Source organism: Halyomorpha halys, unplaced genomic scaffold, assembly GCF_000696795.3.
Source record: "Halyomorpha halys isolate HHAL.00 unplaced genomic scaffold, Hhal_1.1 Scaffold316.1, whole genome shotgun sequence".
Lineage (NCBI taxonomy): Eukaryota > Metazoa > Arthropoda > Insecta > Hemiptera > Pentatomidae > Halyomorpha > Halyomorpha halys.
In genome coordinates this window covers 648,308-663,352 of record NW_027107962.1, presented here as the reverse complement: position 1 = coordinate 663,352, position 15,045 = coordinate 648,308, and the positions used below count along the sequence as shown (strand labels likewise).

The 15,045-nt window shown below is 32.7% G+C and overlaps 1 protein-coding gene across 6 annotated transcripts in view; it reads left to right on the top strand.

Moving 5' to 3' along the window:
- The window catches only part of LOC106681190 (homeotic protein spalt-major), a 177,566-nt gene that overhangs the window by 88,678 nt on the left and 73,843 nt on the right, over nt 1-15,045 (top strand). The window contains exon 2 of one of the 6 annotated variants that reach the window (XM_067046314.1): nt 7,695-7,782. The exons of the other annotated variants lie outside the window; for them this stretch is intronic. Within the exon in view, the coding sequence (XP_066902415.1) occupies nt 7,743-7,782 (40 nt within the window). The 5' untranslated portion in view covers nt 7,695-7,742. The remainder of the gene's footprint in view (nt 1-7,694; nt 7,783-15,045) is intronic. 6 annotated transcript variants of the gene reach the window in all.

Here is a 15,045-nt window from a genome sequence, read left to right as displayed (position 1 = left end):
TAAGTTATTTGTATAATTTACTTGCTGTGTATATTACTATAGTTATAATAATACAAAATAATTAAAAAGTCGTGAACTTTATAGTTAATTAACTACTTTATTAAACACATGTTAATAAAATAAAGATGTAACAATATTACACTACATTTATAACAAACGTTACTCATAATTATTTGAGGAGTTCGAATGTGATAACGAAAGTTAATTTTATTCTCTCTCTTTTTTCTAAAAGATTCAAATTCATATTTTACCCATAATGAAGATGCAGATGCATGCCATATATATATGGCAAATAATACAATTAAATAATTAATAGTGAATTATTAAGTTTTAAAAAATCTGTGAATGGGATTTGTATGGAATAAATGTCTTACTATTTTTCTATTAAATTTAATCCATAGCATCCATTAAATGGGATACATACCATCACTAAAATGAATAGACTAATAGTTCAAAAACTACATAACTGTTGTGCTTACAATAAAAAGGCTCTATTTCCATTTATTTACAAACACCCGGCAATGTTTATAGACATAAGGGAAAGGGTTGCAGCCTGACTAAGACAAGACCAGTGACACCAGTCCCTCGAGATCGCCAACCCTCAGGGAATGCTAAGTAATAGCGTAGCGCCCTAATCCACTCAAACTGGGGGAGGGGAAATGGTCCGACAAATTATGATGCTCTCTCCCCCTCCTCCAGTTTAATTTATTAATAAACCCATCGGAGGGTACACATCCCTCCCTATTATAGGCTGGCACCTTAGTCCGTTTTATACAGGACCTCTCTTTCCATCACACGCAACTCCATTATTCTGTCTCCTTTGTGTTTATTTATGTATTCCTTCTCTTCTCATAATAGTAACAATACCGTCACTTTTCAACCTCCATAAATAACAGAACAAGTAGCTAAATCCTGGATTTCTTAATATGAAATAATTAAATATTATAATTAAATATTATAATTAGTATAATAATATATAATTAGTTATAACAATTTTTCGTGTTGTAAATTATCTACTAGCTAACTCTTTTGTTATATATTTTTCATCAATAATTATTTTTAAAACATTATTAATCTAATGGAACAAAAACACAAAAGCGAAAAATCAATTGTTAGGATAAGGTTGGAAAATTGTCAAATTTGTCCATCAAAAACACAGTTTCGATATTATAGGATAGAGTTAAACAGATAACCAACCAACGATTGGCCAATTCAAGTATCATCACGACTGAAAAACTCAAGACCGCATAAATATGAACAAATACGCCACATCTCACAGCTGAAGTCCAAAAAATACATCAACTTCACAAGATATCGCGACACGTACTATATCCATATACGTATATTCGTTTATTGATATATTTTATGAACAGAATATGCATTAAGTTCTTGAAGTGATGTAATTTTAGACAAGTGATGTCAGATGAGTAATAATTTGTCTGGATTCATTTTTTCGTTAAGATGATGACTGGAATCGAGGAAAGTTGAGTGGTTAGTTGTTTACAGTTATTTTAAAGATTCAAGGTTTATATACAAACACACTAATAAAAATTATTATGTATTAATTCCTGTACAAGACCGAAAAAATTATTTCACTAGTTAACAAAAGATTTGTTTCATCCTAATGATATTATAATGGATATAAATAAACGTAGTTAGAAATATATGTTTCTATTTAAATGAAACCACCAAGTGTTGAGATTCACCATAATGCGGCAAATTCAATTATCAATTTTATACGTAATCAATGAACTTTAGTGCAGCAAATGCAAATTAAAATAGCTACTCATTATATAATATAAACAAATAATTATAAAATAGAAGATGTAATAACTAGTAAATTTAGATTTCCGGATGCCTTCCTTATACGGCTTATATAATTTCCAGCTGAGGCATCAACGTCATAATTACTGCGATTCCCAGGCGAACTACCTGATTGGAACTGTCATCCATGGTGTATTGAAATTCGAAATAAAAGCATTGAATTAGTAAAGTCAATTTGTATGAATGTGTACACAACGGATTAGTAGCACGTGTTCATAACGCTGTCTGTGTACCAATTATTAAATCTGATTATTTCTGATATATGTTTTTAGAAATTATAAACATTCAGAAAGGTCAGCTGCTAATTATTCAACCAGTTGCATAGAATATTGGGTTCGATGAGATTTAATCAAGTATGTAAAATTAACCTTTAAAAAAAAGAAATATGTTTTCCTTGTTTTGTGGGCATATAAAAAATATATATATTTTCTTATTCGTTCCTTGAGACCGATGCCGTTAAAAAAAAAAAAAAAAAAAAAAAAATTATTTCATATAATTTACGACTACGCCTTTTCTGCTAAATTGGTTTCTATATAGAAGACAGTATTCCGCCAGGACCTCCCTCAATATATACAGATGCGTAATGGGGCTTTGTGGATTTAATCTCGAGAATAGCTTGAATATTCATATCGTGGGAGGGAAAGATTGCCTTAGGATTTTTGGGGCTAACGGTGCAGACGTAATTCCTAGGGTGGCTTCTTATCTTTACAGGAGGGGAGAGGGAGAAAAAATTTGGCACAAATTGGATGTGCCAATAAATGGACGCTTCATCAGGAGGGTCAATTTGTCATCCAACACGACCTGGGAGATATGGTTTGGTTTATACCTCTTCAGAACGAATGGCTAACGAATCGACATCCCGGGTCACAGATGACCGTAGAAGAAAAAAAAAAGTGATCGTAAAAGATACTAGAGGGGGATTTGAACCTTGTCAGAGGAGTGGAATTTTAAACAGATACTATGTCAGTGGATTAGCAAATTTCGCAAAATAAATCATATGGTCCTTGATTTTCTAGTCGTTAACTGAACATGCGAAAATGAAGGTAATAAATTCTGAGAGGGTTTTTTTGGGGGGGGAGGAGGAATGGATAGAGCCTGTCGGTAAAACTTGATTCATCTGAATTATTATTAATTTAATTGTAATTTTCTGAAAAAAAGGGGCAAACGTTCATATCACTAAAGGACATGTTTGTTTGGTTTCGTTGTTTCTATAATTTGAGAACCGTGAATACCTAACTAATATACTAGTTAAGTTTTAAGGTAAAAATAAAAACTTGTCTATTAAAAAGACTATTATTGAAGGCAACCCTTGCCTGATTATATGTTATTATAAAACCCGTGAGAGTTCGACCACCAAGACAGACAATTATTTATTCTCTTTTAGCCTCCAAACGGCGAAGGACCAATTAAATGCGTTGTAGCCACGGTCCGGACATCCAATTATGAATGAAGTGAATCCCGTAACAATCAGTACTAGTGTTATTTTCCCACAGTCAGCCATCGCGACCATATTAAAACTCGGCAATGGAGGGGAGGAACGGATTACAATCGTCAGAATAAATTTTTTTGTTCAGGGTGTCCCCCCTCTTGATAGAAAATAAAACGGAGGGGTGGGGGTAGGACTGAGTAAACAGCTTAGAGAGATCTGTCCCAATCTCCTGAGGCGTACATAATTCGGCTGACAAAGGAGACAGCTGCCGGTTTTAATGTATTGTATAGAGAGCATTTATATAGAGTACCAGCAACCCATCTACCATATTATATAGAGGGCATAATAACCAGGAGATAAGGCGGCGGAAGGGGGGTTAGTCGCATTTAAAAAATATTCAATTCTCTGTCTACATCTATGCAGGCTGTAGTTGTGTCATCTGCCCCTGATCGGAACACAGATAGAGTTCTTAAGAGTTATATTTCTGTAACTGAACGGCTTTAGTGGCTTTTGGACTTGAGGGGTGCGTGTTATCTATACCTAGCCATATGTGTCCGACAAGTCAAATTAGCATCTATTTAACTTGTAAGTGGACGGCAGTATCTTCACAATACACCAGTCATCAAGTTCTATAAATAACCTCATCATTCAACTACTTCTTTATATGAATTTTGTTATCCTATCTAGAATGGATAGCTCATATATGATATTAAACATAACAGGTAACCTTAAAATACTAGTAAAAAGTAAGACACAACACGAATTACTTTTATTTTTCACAGTAATGCACTTACTAATTCATTTTTTATTTCTGTTTTAGAGGGTTCGGAAAAAAAAAAAATATATGAATTTTAATTTTTTTTTTCAATTTATAAAAACAAAAATTATTTAAATAAGTTTTTACAATAGAAGCGTTCCATTTTTCAGTTGAAATTAATATATATATTATAAACAAACTCTTTTATACTTTAGAAATGCTCATTTTGTAATCGGTAAGTTCCATAAAATTTTATTTTATTCTACCTATAAGATCAATTTTTCACAAAATTTAAAAAAAATGATAATTCAATTTAAATGCTATAAATTTAACTTTTTGAATATGGATTTTATCGATTATTTTATACCGTTATTTTTTTTCAGCCTTTTAGGTTAGTCCCAAACTCGAGGTTAATATATGTTAAGACCTCAAGGTTGCTTAGAGCCCTATGCCACCACTTACCCCGTTTACCACTTAATTCATTCCTGTTCAGCATACAAAATATTATTAGAAATAGAAACGGCAACAAAAGCACAAATCTATACAAACTTTTAAAATTATAATTTTAATGTTTGTACTTGTTTAACTCTAATGTTTGTACCTGGCTTGTAGAAAAAAAGATAGGGAAAACTCCCCATCCTCAACCTTTTTCATTTTTTTTTTCTTAAGTTACACACATACATAAATAAATACCTAAAATAGAATCACCCTTCCCTCCCAAACCGTTCGTTGTTTATTTCATATCTATGAGATTTATTAACTTTTTATAGGATAAACAATAAAGAAAAACTAAAGATTACGCCACCAAAAAATAGAGAGGACAAACTGTTTATAGGTCTCGGTATAATAAACAAACTGCCTTACTCTCCCCCAGTTTTCTGTTGAAGTGTTTGTAAACTCCTGGGTAAAAATAACAGGATGTTAACAGCATCTATACGATATAATTATTGTTGTTTATAACTACCGGCCTAATAGTGCACAGCATCACACCGGCTGGAAATTTTATTGGTTATGATTTCCTATTATCGTTAAAAGAGTTGGGCAATACTTGCAATTTCATAAACTATTAAAGTATTTGTTTATCCGACTAATATTCAAACAGGAAAACAGTGCCAATTCTTGTAATAGTCCTTTTAAATTCCATATTTAACTGTAATAAATAAATAAATAATATTAAAAGAGTATGTAAATATTAAAAAATTGTAAAAAAACACATAGTGCGGTATTCTGTTTGTAGCAACTGAAGAGCTCATATAACAGCACGAAGGTACGCTTACTCTGCAACAGTTTCATAACCATGTGCATCTGTTGGAGCCACTGCCATTGTGCAAACTGTACATTTACCATCATAACAGCATTTCGCACGTCGCAGCGGTACTGTCTTACTAGGATGAGCATGATGATAAATACTTGTCATTTGATGATGATCATTTGTTTCATAACTAGGTCTATATTGTTAATTATAATATCCCAAACATTTTGTTAAAAATATATTTAATTAATTAACAAAATTAATAAAAATAGATAAATGTCTAAATCAGAAATATTTCTGTAGAGATCTTTAAGAAATAAATCACAGACTATGCAGCAGCGGTTTAGTAGTATCTTGCAATCATAATTACAATAATTAAACTAGCAGTGACCCTAAAGCGAATATCTGAAACAATGCAGCATTTTCGTTCTCGAACTATAAATCTCTGGAAAAGCCAAAATGAGATTAAAGAGTTGAGCGAAGATGAGCGAGAAAGTAGATGACCTTTCGAATGATATATAAGGAGAAGATAGATTCCTATTGCGACATCCTGCTAACAGCAAGGCTGTGATCTTATGATTATTGAGCTATAATTCAAAGAACTTGTATCAGTTATAACAGACTAACTACTTTTTTTTTTGTCTTCAATCATATCATAAAACTTTTTGATTTTGAAGAGAAAATTATGCTGACTACTACATGTTTAGAATTAAGAAGTTCATATTTTAAAGGACGGATTTTTAGAGATCTAATTTCATAACATAACGAGTGGTGACGGGGAGAAGTTATAGAGTACCACATTGCTGGTTTGGAACAATAATGACGCAACTGTAAACTGTGCATTTACTTGATGTGTGTAAGTTTCAATAATTGTATTTAAAAATTCATCAAGGTAGGAATTTTGTAACTACAGTTTTTTTTTTTGTTTTTTTTTGTTCGGCCAAGACTCCCATTGAAGTCCTATACTGCTGTAACTACAGTTGAGTCGATTAATAAACATTTAGTAAATCCATTTTTGAGACGCTGACACAATAAATTTAATTTCACAAAATTTTACTGTTCCGTCGTTATTCTTCTGGAGTAGTGATAAAAATCTATAATTATTAATTGAATACTATAAAAAAATATTTGTCCAGTGTGCGAATCACACAGTTTTCACTTACAACCCTACGTACGACACAAGTATTGTGCAGATTAGTTAATTCTAGAATGTTTGTGATATTCGAGAAAAAAAAAAATTCAAGACCAGGGAATGCAAAAATTATGGAAAAATCATTTTTCTGTTGTTATAAAATTCCAATTTTATTTGAGGGAATAAATAACTAAGATAAATTTTGGACCAAACATGATTACGACAGTTTAAGGAAGTCGTAATGCAATCCACAATGTTAAGGTAATGTTCCGGTTGTCTCAGTTTTTCCCAACTAAAATTTATTTTATTTTCTCTTGTAGTTATTCATAATATTATTTAATATTTTTTATGCATCCATTGTTTATTATTGCTAAAGACGAGATTTTTTTTTTTCAACAAATAATCAAAATTAATTAATTGGTATCTTAGAGGAAGGTTTTTCAAAAAATGGTCATTTAAGCCCGGTCAGACTGAGGATAAGACCTTGTTGATGTTAAAGATATTTTTAATTCTACATTGATCATGTAAGTTTAATCAATATTGAAAAAATTGTATAAAGTGAAAAAGCGTTTCTATTAAAGTATAAATATATGCCTCTTCCAGTTGATCGAGTTTAGCGAAAAAGTTGTCTCTGCACTCTAGGCATAATACCCTACTTGAGCATGTGATTCCGGTTTCTAACGACTTTTTGTTTTTGAGCAAAGTTGTTTACTTACAGACACATACATACACACCATTTTGCGAGATAATATTCTTTAGGCCCTGGGACCACAAAGCTTGTATTGCCGTCGAAATCTTGAATCCGAACATTTTCACGATAGCAATACTTTCCCTTACTATATATTCCATATATATAAGTAAGTGAAAGCAAAAATACAGTTTGAAATTTATTTTATATTGTCAGTTATGGGATGTATGTGACTTGGTATGGATTACGAACAATTTGAATCACATAATTACAGATAATATAGTGAGGCATTTTTTAAGGTTTGAGTCAACCGATAATTGAGTGTAGAAACGATATATGTGAAAGCTATTAGGAAACCTCAGATAAATAGGTAACTGACAATTAGTACATTCCAATGATTTTCTCAGTGAAGGATTCCCTGTTAATATATTCCATCATTAATTTATACAATCCAATCTCAAATAAATAGTTTTATAATTAATTTACCTTAATCAGTTTAACGATAAAAGTTATTCAAATCCATTAAACGCTTGAACTAATAGATGTAGTTTTTGTAAATGTAGAATAATACCTTGCAATTAGCAAATGTTTAATACTTTTCTTCTGTTTCAGGTAAGAAAGTTGGCATTCTGGAAGGTATAGAGATCCTAACACATCGGAATGCTGTGCCCAATTAAGAGAACCATTTCAAAGGCTGAACGTAAGTCGCTAGCATGATATAAAAATTCAGGTTTCCCTATTGGCCTGCTCCCGTCTCACACCGAAGCGCGCCTTTTAGGGCTCACGGGTGGAGAAAGCCGATTGTTCTCTGGGCTCCTCCGAGTTGAAGAGTTTGTCTGCTAACGAGTATATCTTCCTTACCCTATCCTGTCTTCTTGCTCCTTTACTTTGACTAATGGCAAGATCTCTTAGACTTGAAGATAATTTACCTTCAATTTACTTTCTTCGCCTTTTACAGGCCGACTCGGCAGGAATTGAAATGAGCTCTGGGAGGAAGTTTCCCAGGAAGAGATTTAATTCAATTCCGCTGAGTCGATTGAATGGAATCGATTAGTACGGCAAAAAGCTACGAGGGTAGTTTTATCATTACATTGATACATTTCATATTTCTAGGAAAATGACCGATACTTGGAAAAAAAATTAACAAATTAAATTATGAATAATTATTCCTTCTTTAACTTTCACTGTGTTCACCTTCATGATTATAATCAGGTCCATATCTTTGATTAAGTGATTTTGACATTCCAAGATACTATTGTAAAATCCCCACTTCAAAAAAATTCTCTTCAACAGACAATTAAGTTACAATTATATGAGGAAGATAGGGAGTACGGTTTCCGAAGTGAAGCCCTTAATCGATAGGGTAACCTAATATGTCCAGCTAGAAGACTTATGGCCGCCGGTATCGTTTTGCCAATTTTACGGCTGTAAACAAATACTCTTGCCTCTACGATCAGCCAGGTGGACAGTTGAAGAGGAAGTTGTCCATTACTACAGTTCCGCTACCGCCGCCAATAACCATTACCTGACAACAGCCTCACTCTAATGAGACAAATAATTATTATTTTCCCCTCGGTAGTCTTCCCACAGTATACAAGAGATTGCCATTTGTACCGTGTTTTTATTATCCCAAGCCGTAGTGTTTACCTTTCAAAAAGCTTTTAGGTTAACTGCTCGAGGTGTTGGAGGTTCACAGGGGACCTTCTATTGTCGGCTGCTTTATAGCTGTCGCGGTTTTGGCAATGTCGGCATCACCATACTCCCACCAGTGAGGGGTGATTTCACCAAAGGACATTTCGGGGATTCTGAAGTTTAACAGTTTTTTTATTGCGGTGGAACAAGAGATGTTATTATGTCATGTCTAAAACATATCTGATAAGTGTAAATTAGTAGACAGAATAAGGTAAGACCAAAGAAATCAGTATGTAAGTGAAGGAAATTTGTTATAAAAAGAATTAAAAGGAGCTGTTTGTAGGAATCCTTGAGAATGACCTGAGAGGTCGAAACGTCGGATGTTAAAAAGAATAAAGTTGAGAGAAAAGAGATCAAAATTGTTTAAAAAGAAAGTAAATTAGTAGGTTTTTGTATATATATAAAAAAATAAAACAAAGATAACTAAATTAAACTTATCGGAGATGCTACTAGTCAATCAATCCTGCACTAAAGAAAACAAATACTATCGATATCAAACGAATCCAAATCACATTATGCTTTTCCTGATCCACCGTCGAACATTGGCCTGTACTAAAGCTCAGCCTATTAACCAGATTAAAGCTTGACAAAACGAACAGCTACTGATTTTTCGTTGATATATTCGTTTTAATCAGGAAGCACACGGGGCCGGGCTATATCCCCAATCAGTTGGACCTCCCCTTCTAATCAAGGCTACCATTGGACGTTTTTTTTTTTTCGATGTCCGCTGCGCTCTGGAGTCGGCACTCGCACTTAACACAAACTGGAATGGTTATGCCTGGCTTTTCCCTGATACAGATTGGACTTGGTTCCCTACCCATAAATCCAGGTGTCCTGCCAGAGATTTTTTCTCTCGGAAAAATACCGTGTTTTTACCTTTTCTACTCTTTTTTTTCGTTATATATGGATGAGGTGATTTTTCCAAACGGCCCTCATAGGGGGAAGAGGGGGTACAGGTCATTTCACTTGAAAAGAGTTATTACTTCGCAGCTTTTGTTTACCTTTTTATGGGTCCCAGCTCTCGCTCAATGAGCCGAAATTCGAATTATTCGTCAGGGCATTACGTAAATTGACTCCTGTGTAGGACAATTTTGCCATTTACGTTAGTCGATTTTAATATCATCCTCTTTTATTTGTCTATACCATTTTTTCTTATTATTTAATACAGTCCTATTTATTATATATTTTTAATAATATCAAATTATCATAGCGACCTACATATAAGACTGACTTCTTACTAAACAAGGCCTTTCTAGTGATTTACAACGATATACGGACCAGATCGAAGGATACCCTGGAAAGCCTCGTGTGCCCAGGACGACGCCGAGGCGACACGAAGAAGCCGGGACACGATGTAAATCGCGGAATATGGAATATCTAACCGAGCTCACGACTTCGAATCACGGACTCGGGTAATTATTCGACACTGCATAAATATTTAGGTTTGGTCCCTTTGTATGCCCGGAAACTTAACAGATATGGATCTCTTCACAACTGCATAATCCGGGAAACCCTCACAATCGGCATCCTATTATATTGTAATAGTCCTTCCTCTTTGTTATTTTGAATATATTTTATTTTATAACAGATTTAATGCATTTCAATATTACAGCAATAAGCAACAGTTTATGGTGGTATTCTGTACTGAATTGTTTCATTCATTATTAATTGATGTGAGTGAGGACTTTATCAAGAAGGTGGGAGCTCAATTCTAAAAACATAGTTCTCAATATTCGGCTTTTGAGATAACTCTTTTTTTTAAATGAATATTTTATCATTAATTAACCAATATTGGATTTACTGGAATCCTTCATTCTCTTATTAAAGCTATCTCCTAATTGAATCAAGACTCAAAATAACGTTCAATTATTTTAGGGGAAAAAAGTAACTAGAGACAGAACTAAATGCTAAAAAACAGTTTAATTATTAATGTAATGTTTGTAAACATTGTTAAAAAATAAAATTATATATTGTTAAGAAAAAAATTAACTATCCTGCAACTCGGTTTCCGTCATGTAGATTTACTGTTTCTGTTGCTAATAAAGTCTCAGACTGAGTGTTGATGATAGCTGTAATAAGTAATCTCTGCTGCTCCGACGTATTTTTGAACTAGGGACTACATCGTTCTTGTAGTATGTGATGATGGTTGTAGTCTGTAGAGAGTATCTAACAGAAAATTATGAAACTAAAGGCTGAAGAACCCAAAATTAGTAACTAATAATTCAGTTAATATTTTAGACGGTATTTGTTGATCATTCCTGTTGTTGATAGTTGTCTTTGTACAAACTAATACTTCTTGAGAGTTCATCAACGTTTTTCTTAAAGGAAATGCAGAATATTTCTTATTCACCTAAAACTATTCAGTAAATGTACTTCTTATATCTTCTAATGGTAAATTTACTTTGTTGGTCCGAATATGGGTCTCCTACATCCGACCCTTCTCACGGACGACACCGAAGGCTTTAGTAGTAGGAAGCACCACCCGGTTGCAGTAATTGAATAACTCATGCTACTACGAATTGACTCCAATTTTTAAAATAATGATCACACGTACGTGTAGGGTCTTGTACCGCGCGTGGAATAGTAATGCATTCAAACAATAGTTGTTCCCAGTAAAGGCCGTGTGAAGTGGTAAGGCCGCCGTATAGGCTTGTGAACGAATGACAATTGCCTTTGAAGATCGTTGGAATATTAAGTTCTCGAGGTAAAACGAAATAACATAACTCATTTTCTGTTAGCAAATGGGAAATTTCGAAAATGAAAAAAAAATGTAAGACTATCACTTACAGATAAGGGGAAGGTAGCTGCAAATCCTCTTCCTTTTTTATAATGAATTAAAATAATCAACTAAATTATTATTATTATTATTATATCTATTATTGTAACAGGAATCTTTTAAATAACGCTATTTTATATTTAAATTTTGAGTATTTCATTTAAGGAGTGAGAGGTTTAAAAAAATCTATATCTAAGTTTTTTTTTTGTAGGGTCTTGAAAAAAAAAAGTACTGAACTCTAATTATCCTAAATTGTGTGAACATTTCTGTTACTTAATATATCAAATTAGGCTTAAGGTATCCAGTATTATATTATTATTAACAATAACTACTAATGACATGAAACATAAAAAGGAAATTTTACAGAATGTGTGGAAAATAAAGTAAACAATTGTTATTAATGCTATTGGCAAAAGTGATTTGATATAGGATTATTTTACTACATTATTTTTGGGAAAACATTAACCATAAAAATTAGCAGGTTGCAATTTTACTAAAAAAAAAAAAAAAAACAACAATCCAAAACTTCAATTTAATTTTCAAATGTTTTTTTTTATTTCATCTGAAAAATTTGATTATTTTCGTACTTTTATCAGTGTTAAACCATTTTTTTTAAAATATCTTTTTGTTTAATTCTAAATATTTAATTATTTGCCTGGGCGCACGAAGTCTAATTAAAGAATAAATTAGTTTGCCTTAAATTTATCTTATAAATAAAAAAAACTCATTTTAGGTATCAATGTAAAAAACAATACCAAGCAACAGGCGGATAGTTTAAAGATTATTTTATGTATGCTCAATCATTTTGTTTAGTAGCTTCTGGTCCCTGAGCAGTGAACAAGTTAGTGGAGCCATATATTTTAAATTCATTCTACCTTCCTCATCATTATTTAATGATATTATATTGTATCATATTAACATTATGATATTATTTAAATTTTAATGTGCAATATTTTATTGTATTTGTTACTACATTTTTAGGTATAAACATGAAAACGTGTAAATAATGAATATCAAACTCTTGCCTTCTGTTTCATTGACATAGATTTTCTTTCCGTCTAAGGTAGCCCAAAGCACAATGTGGTACCCAATAAAAATATGACTTACTCCTGAACATCAACCACATAGCTGTGTATAACAACATATCAGCGTAAAGTATTCTGTCTAATTAAAATATAAGGTGCTCGCTTTGAGCACGGATACTAGCTGCTGTATCACGAACTCTGGCTTTCGTGAGTGAAAGTACAGAAGCAATGTGAAATTCGTGAGGATACTTTTACCAATCCTAATTATCCGGAGAAAAATCATACCGGTAATTATTTAGTTTAAGCAGAATCTGGATAATATCGAAGGTACATTTAAGGAACCCATAAGAGTTGAGCGACTCCCTCATAAGATCACATGCTCGAAGACGTGTTTGGCTTCGACATTTCTCAACCTTGGGCAAGAGATTATCATTTTTGAAATAGTACTGTTGAAAGTGCATGTCCAATGGGCTGTCGTGTGTACTATCACGATAGCCTTAGTTTAGATATTAAACTGAAATAAAACAGATATACCATCTGAATCTGATGGTGAAAAGAAATTAGATTCAGCTTTATATCTCTAACTGATACAATTGATTATGATTTAACAAAATGGGGTTCAACGTATGTATCTTAACTGTTAAGTTCTTCGGATTTTCAGAATGAAACTATCTACGAATAGAACGTGGCCTAAAATTGTTTATCAAATGCAGGAAAGAGAAATAAGATTTTTTTTTCAATATACTTATTGAAATTTACAATTGTACCTTACAATACATTCAGTAAATTTATCTCAGTTATAATGGAGTGAAATAGGAGTGCAGAGAACTACCCATTGGTAGCACTAGTTTTTACACAAGCAGGTCTCGTGGCCATCTTCTTTTTTTTCATCTAAAAAGTACGTTTATAAGAAATATATACATTTTTTTAAATCTTTATTTTTTATTGAAACATGAAAGGCGATACAATATCGTAGGTGAAATGCAAAGTAGCTTCAATAAATGAGAGAATTATAGTTACAAATTTAAGTAGCAATAAAGTTAATATTTTAATACATTTCAATCGATCATTTTGTATTTTAATTAGTGTCATCAAAATTCAGTTCAATATTTTTGGGATTGTAAAAACACCACCAATACCAAAGATAAAAAAAAGTGAAGATACGCCACTCTGACAATTTTACCAATAAAGCATACAAAAATATTAAATGTGTTTATTTTTAAGAATTATAATTTCTTAGTTCTTAGTATGTTAGTTGTAACATTTCGTACAACTAAGCGCAACGATATTTGTTCTAACACTTGTTGGACACCTAATGAGTGAAATTATTTTTTTAATTTAATCGTGAAATAAATTTATTACTAATTTAAGTATAACAGCCTTTAAGATTATAGCTATCTTAGAAAACGTGAAATATCTAAGAAATATTCGAGACATAACTACCAAAGGAAGCCCCAGAGAGGAAGTGAGCGAGATATGACTCCATTAGTTAGTGGCAACAAAATACTTACAAGGATGTTATTAAAAAAAAATCTAAAAAGTTAAACGGCGTTGAGATGACATGACGATAAGCGCTCGCGTGCTGATGATTATGATAGACCAACCGACGAAAGGAAGTGAGAAATATGCACTAACAGGTGGCGGTAGATATGGGCCGGAAACCATTGCCCAAGTAATTAGCATCATATCCAGTAAACGGAGGACGCACTTTACCTCAGAGGTAATTAGAACTGTGCTCATTTCCTCTAATTTATATATCCGCATATATAACCTCTAATGTATCCAGCTAATGTATCAGGGTGATGTATTCGGGTAATTAAGAGGGTAGGCGCTGCTCTGAAAGGCTAACGTATGTGCTTAGTATGCACCCTCGCCCCCGTCACACCCCCTCTGGTAACTGATATACTGACAAACGGTCTTCAAGTGTCTGTTCACACAGCATGATATCATTTTCTGTTTGAGATCTGTTCTCACCTCAAGTGCTTCCCTGTTTGATATCGAGTTTTTATTGTTAGGGGTATCGTATTTCATGGGGTGATCCTCACAATCGATTTCTTGACATCAAATGAATATTTGGAATTTCGATAAATTAAAGCTAAACCTTCTAATCCAAAACTGGAAATGGAAGCTCAAATAAGAAGCGAAAAATTACTTTCCTGACAATAATAAATAAAGTCGAAAATAATTTTTATGAAGGAAAACATTTTTTACCTCAATATTCTTAGGAATGACAAATTAGCGTGACTAAATGCGTATACACCCAGGACGAGTAATAATAATACACTTTAATAAATATTTTTTTACTATGTTTACTTTACAAATTATTTTCGTTATTGTTGCATAACTGCCGTCCCCACTCCTCCCAATACCAACGGTCACTTTGTTTTTGACTGCCGTCAAAACAGGTATGCATTCTGTCTCATCATTTGATTTGTATTTTTTTTCTTTCTTTTTTCATCTCTCTATTTGT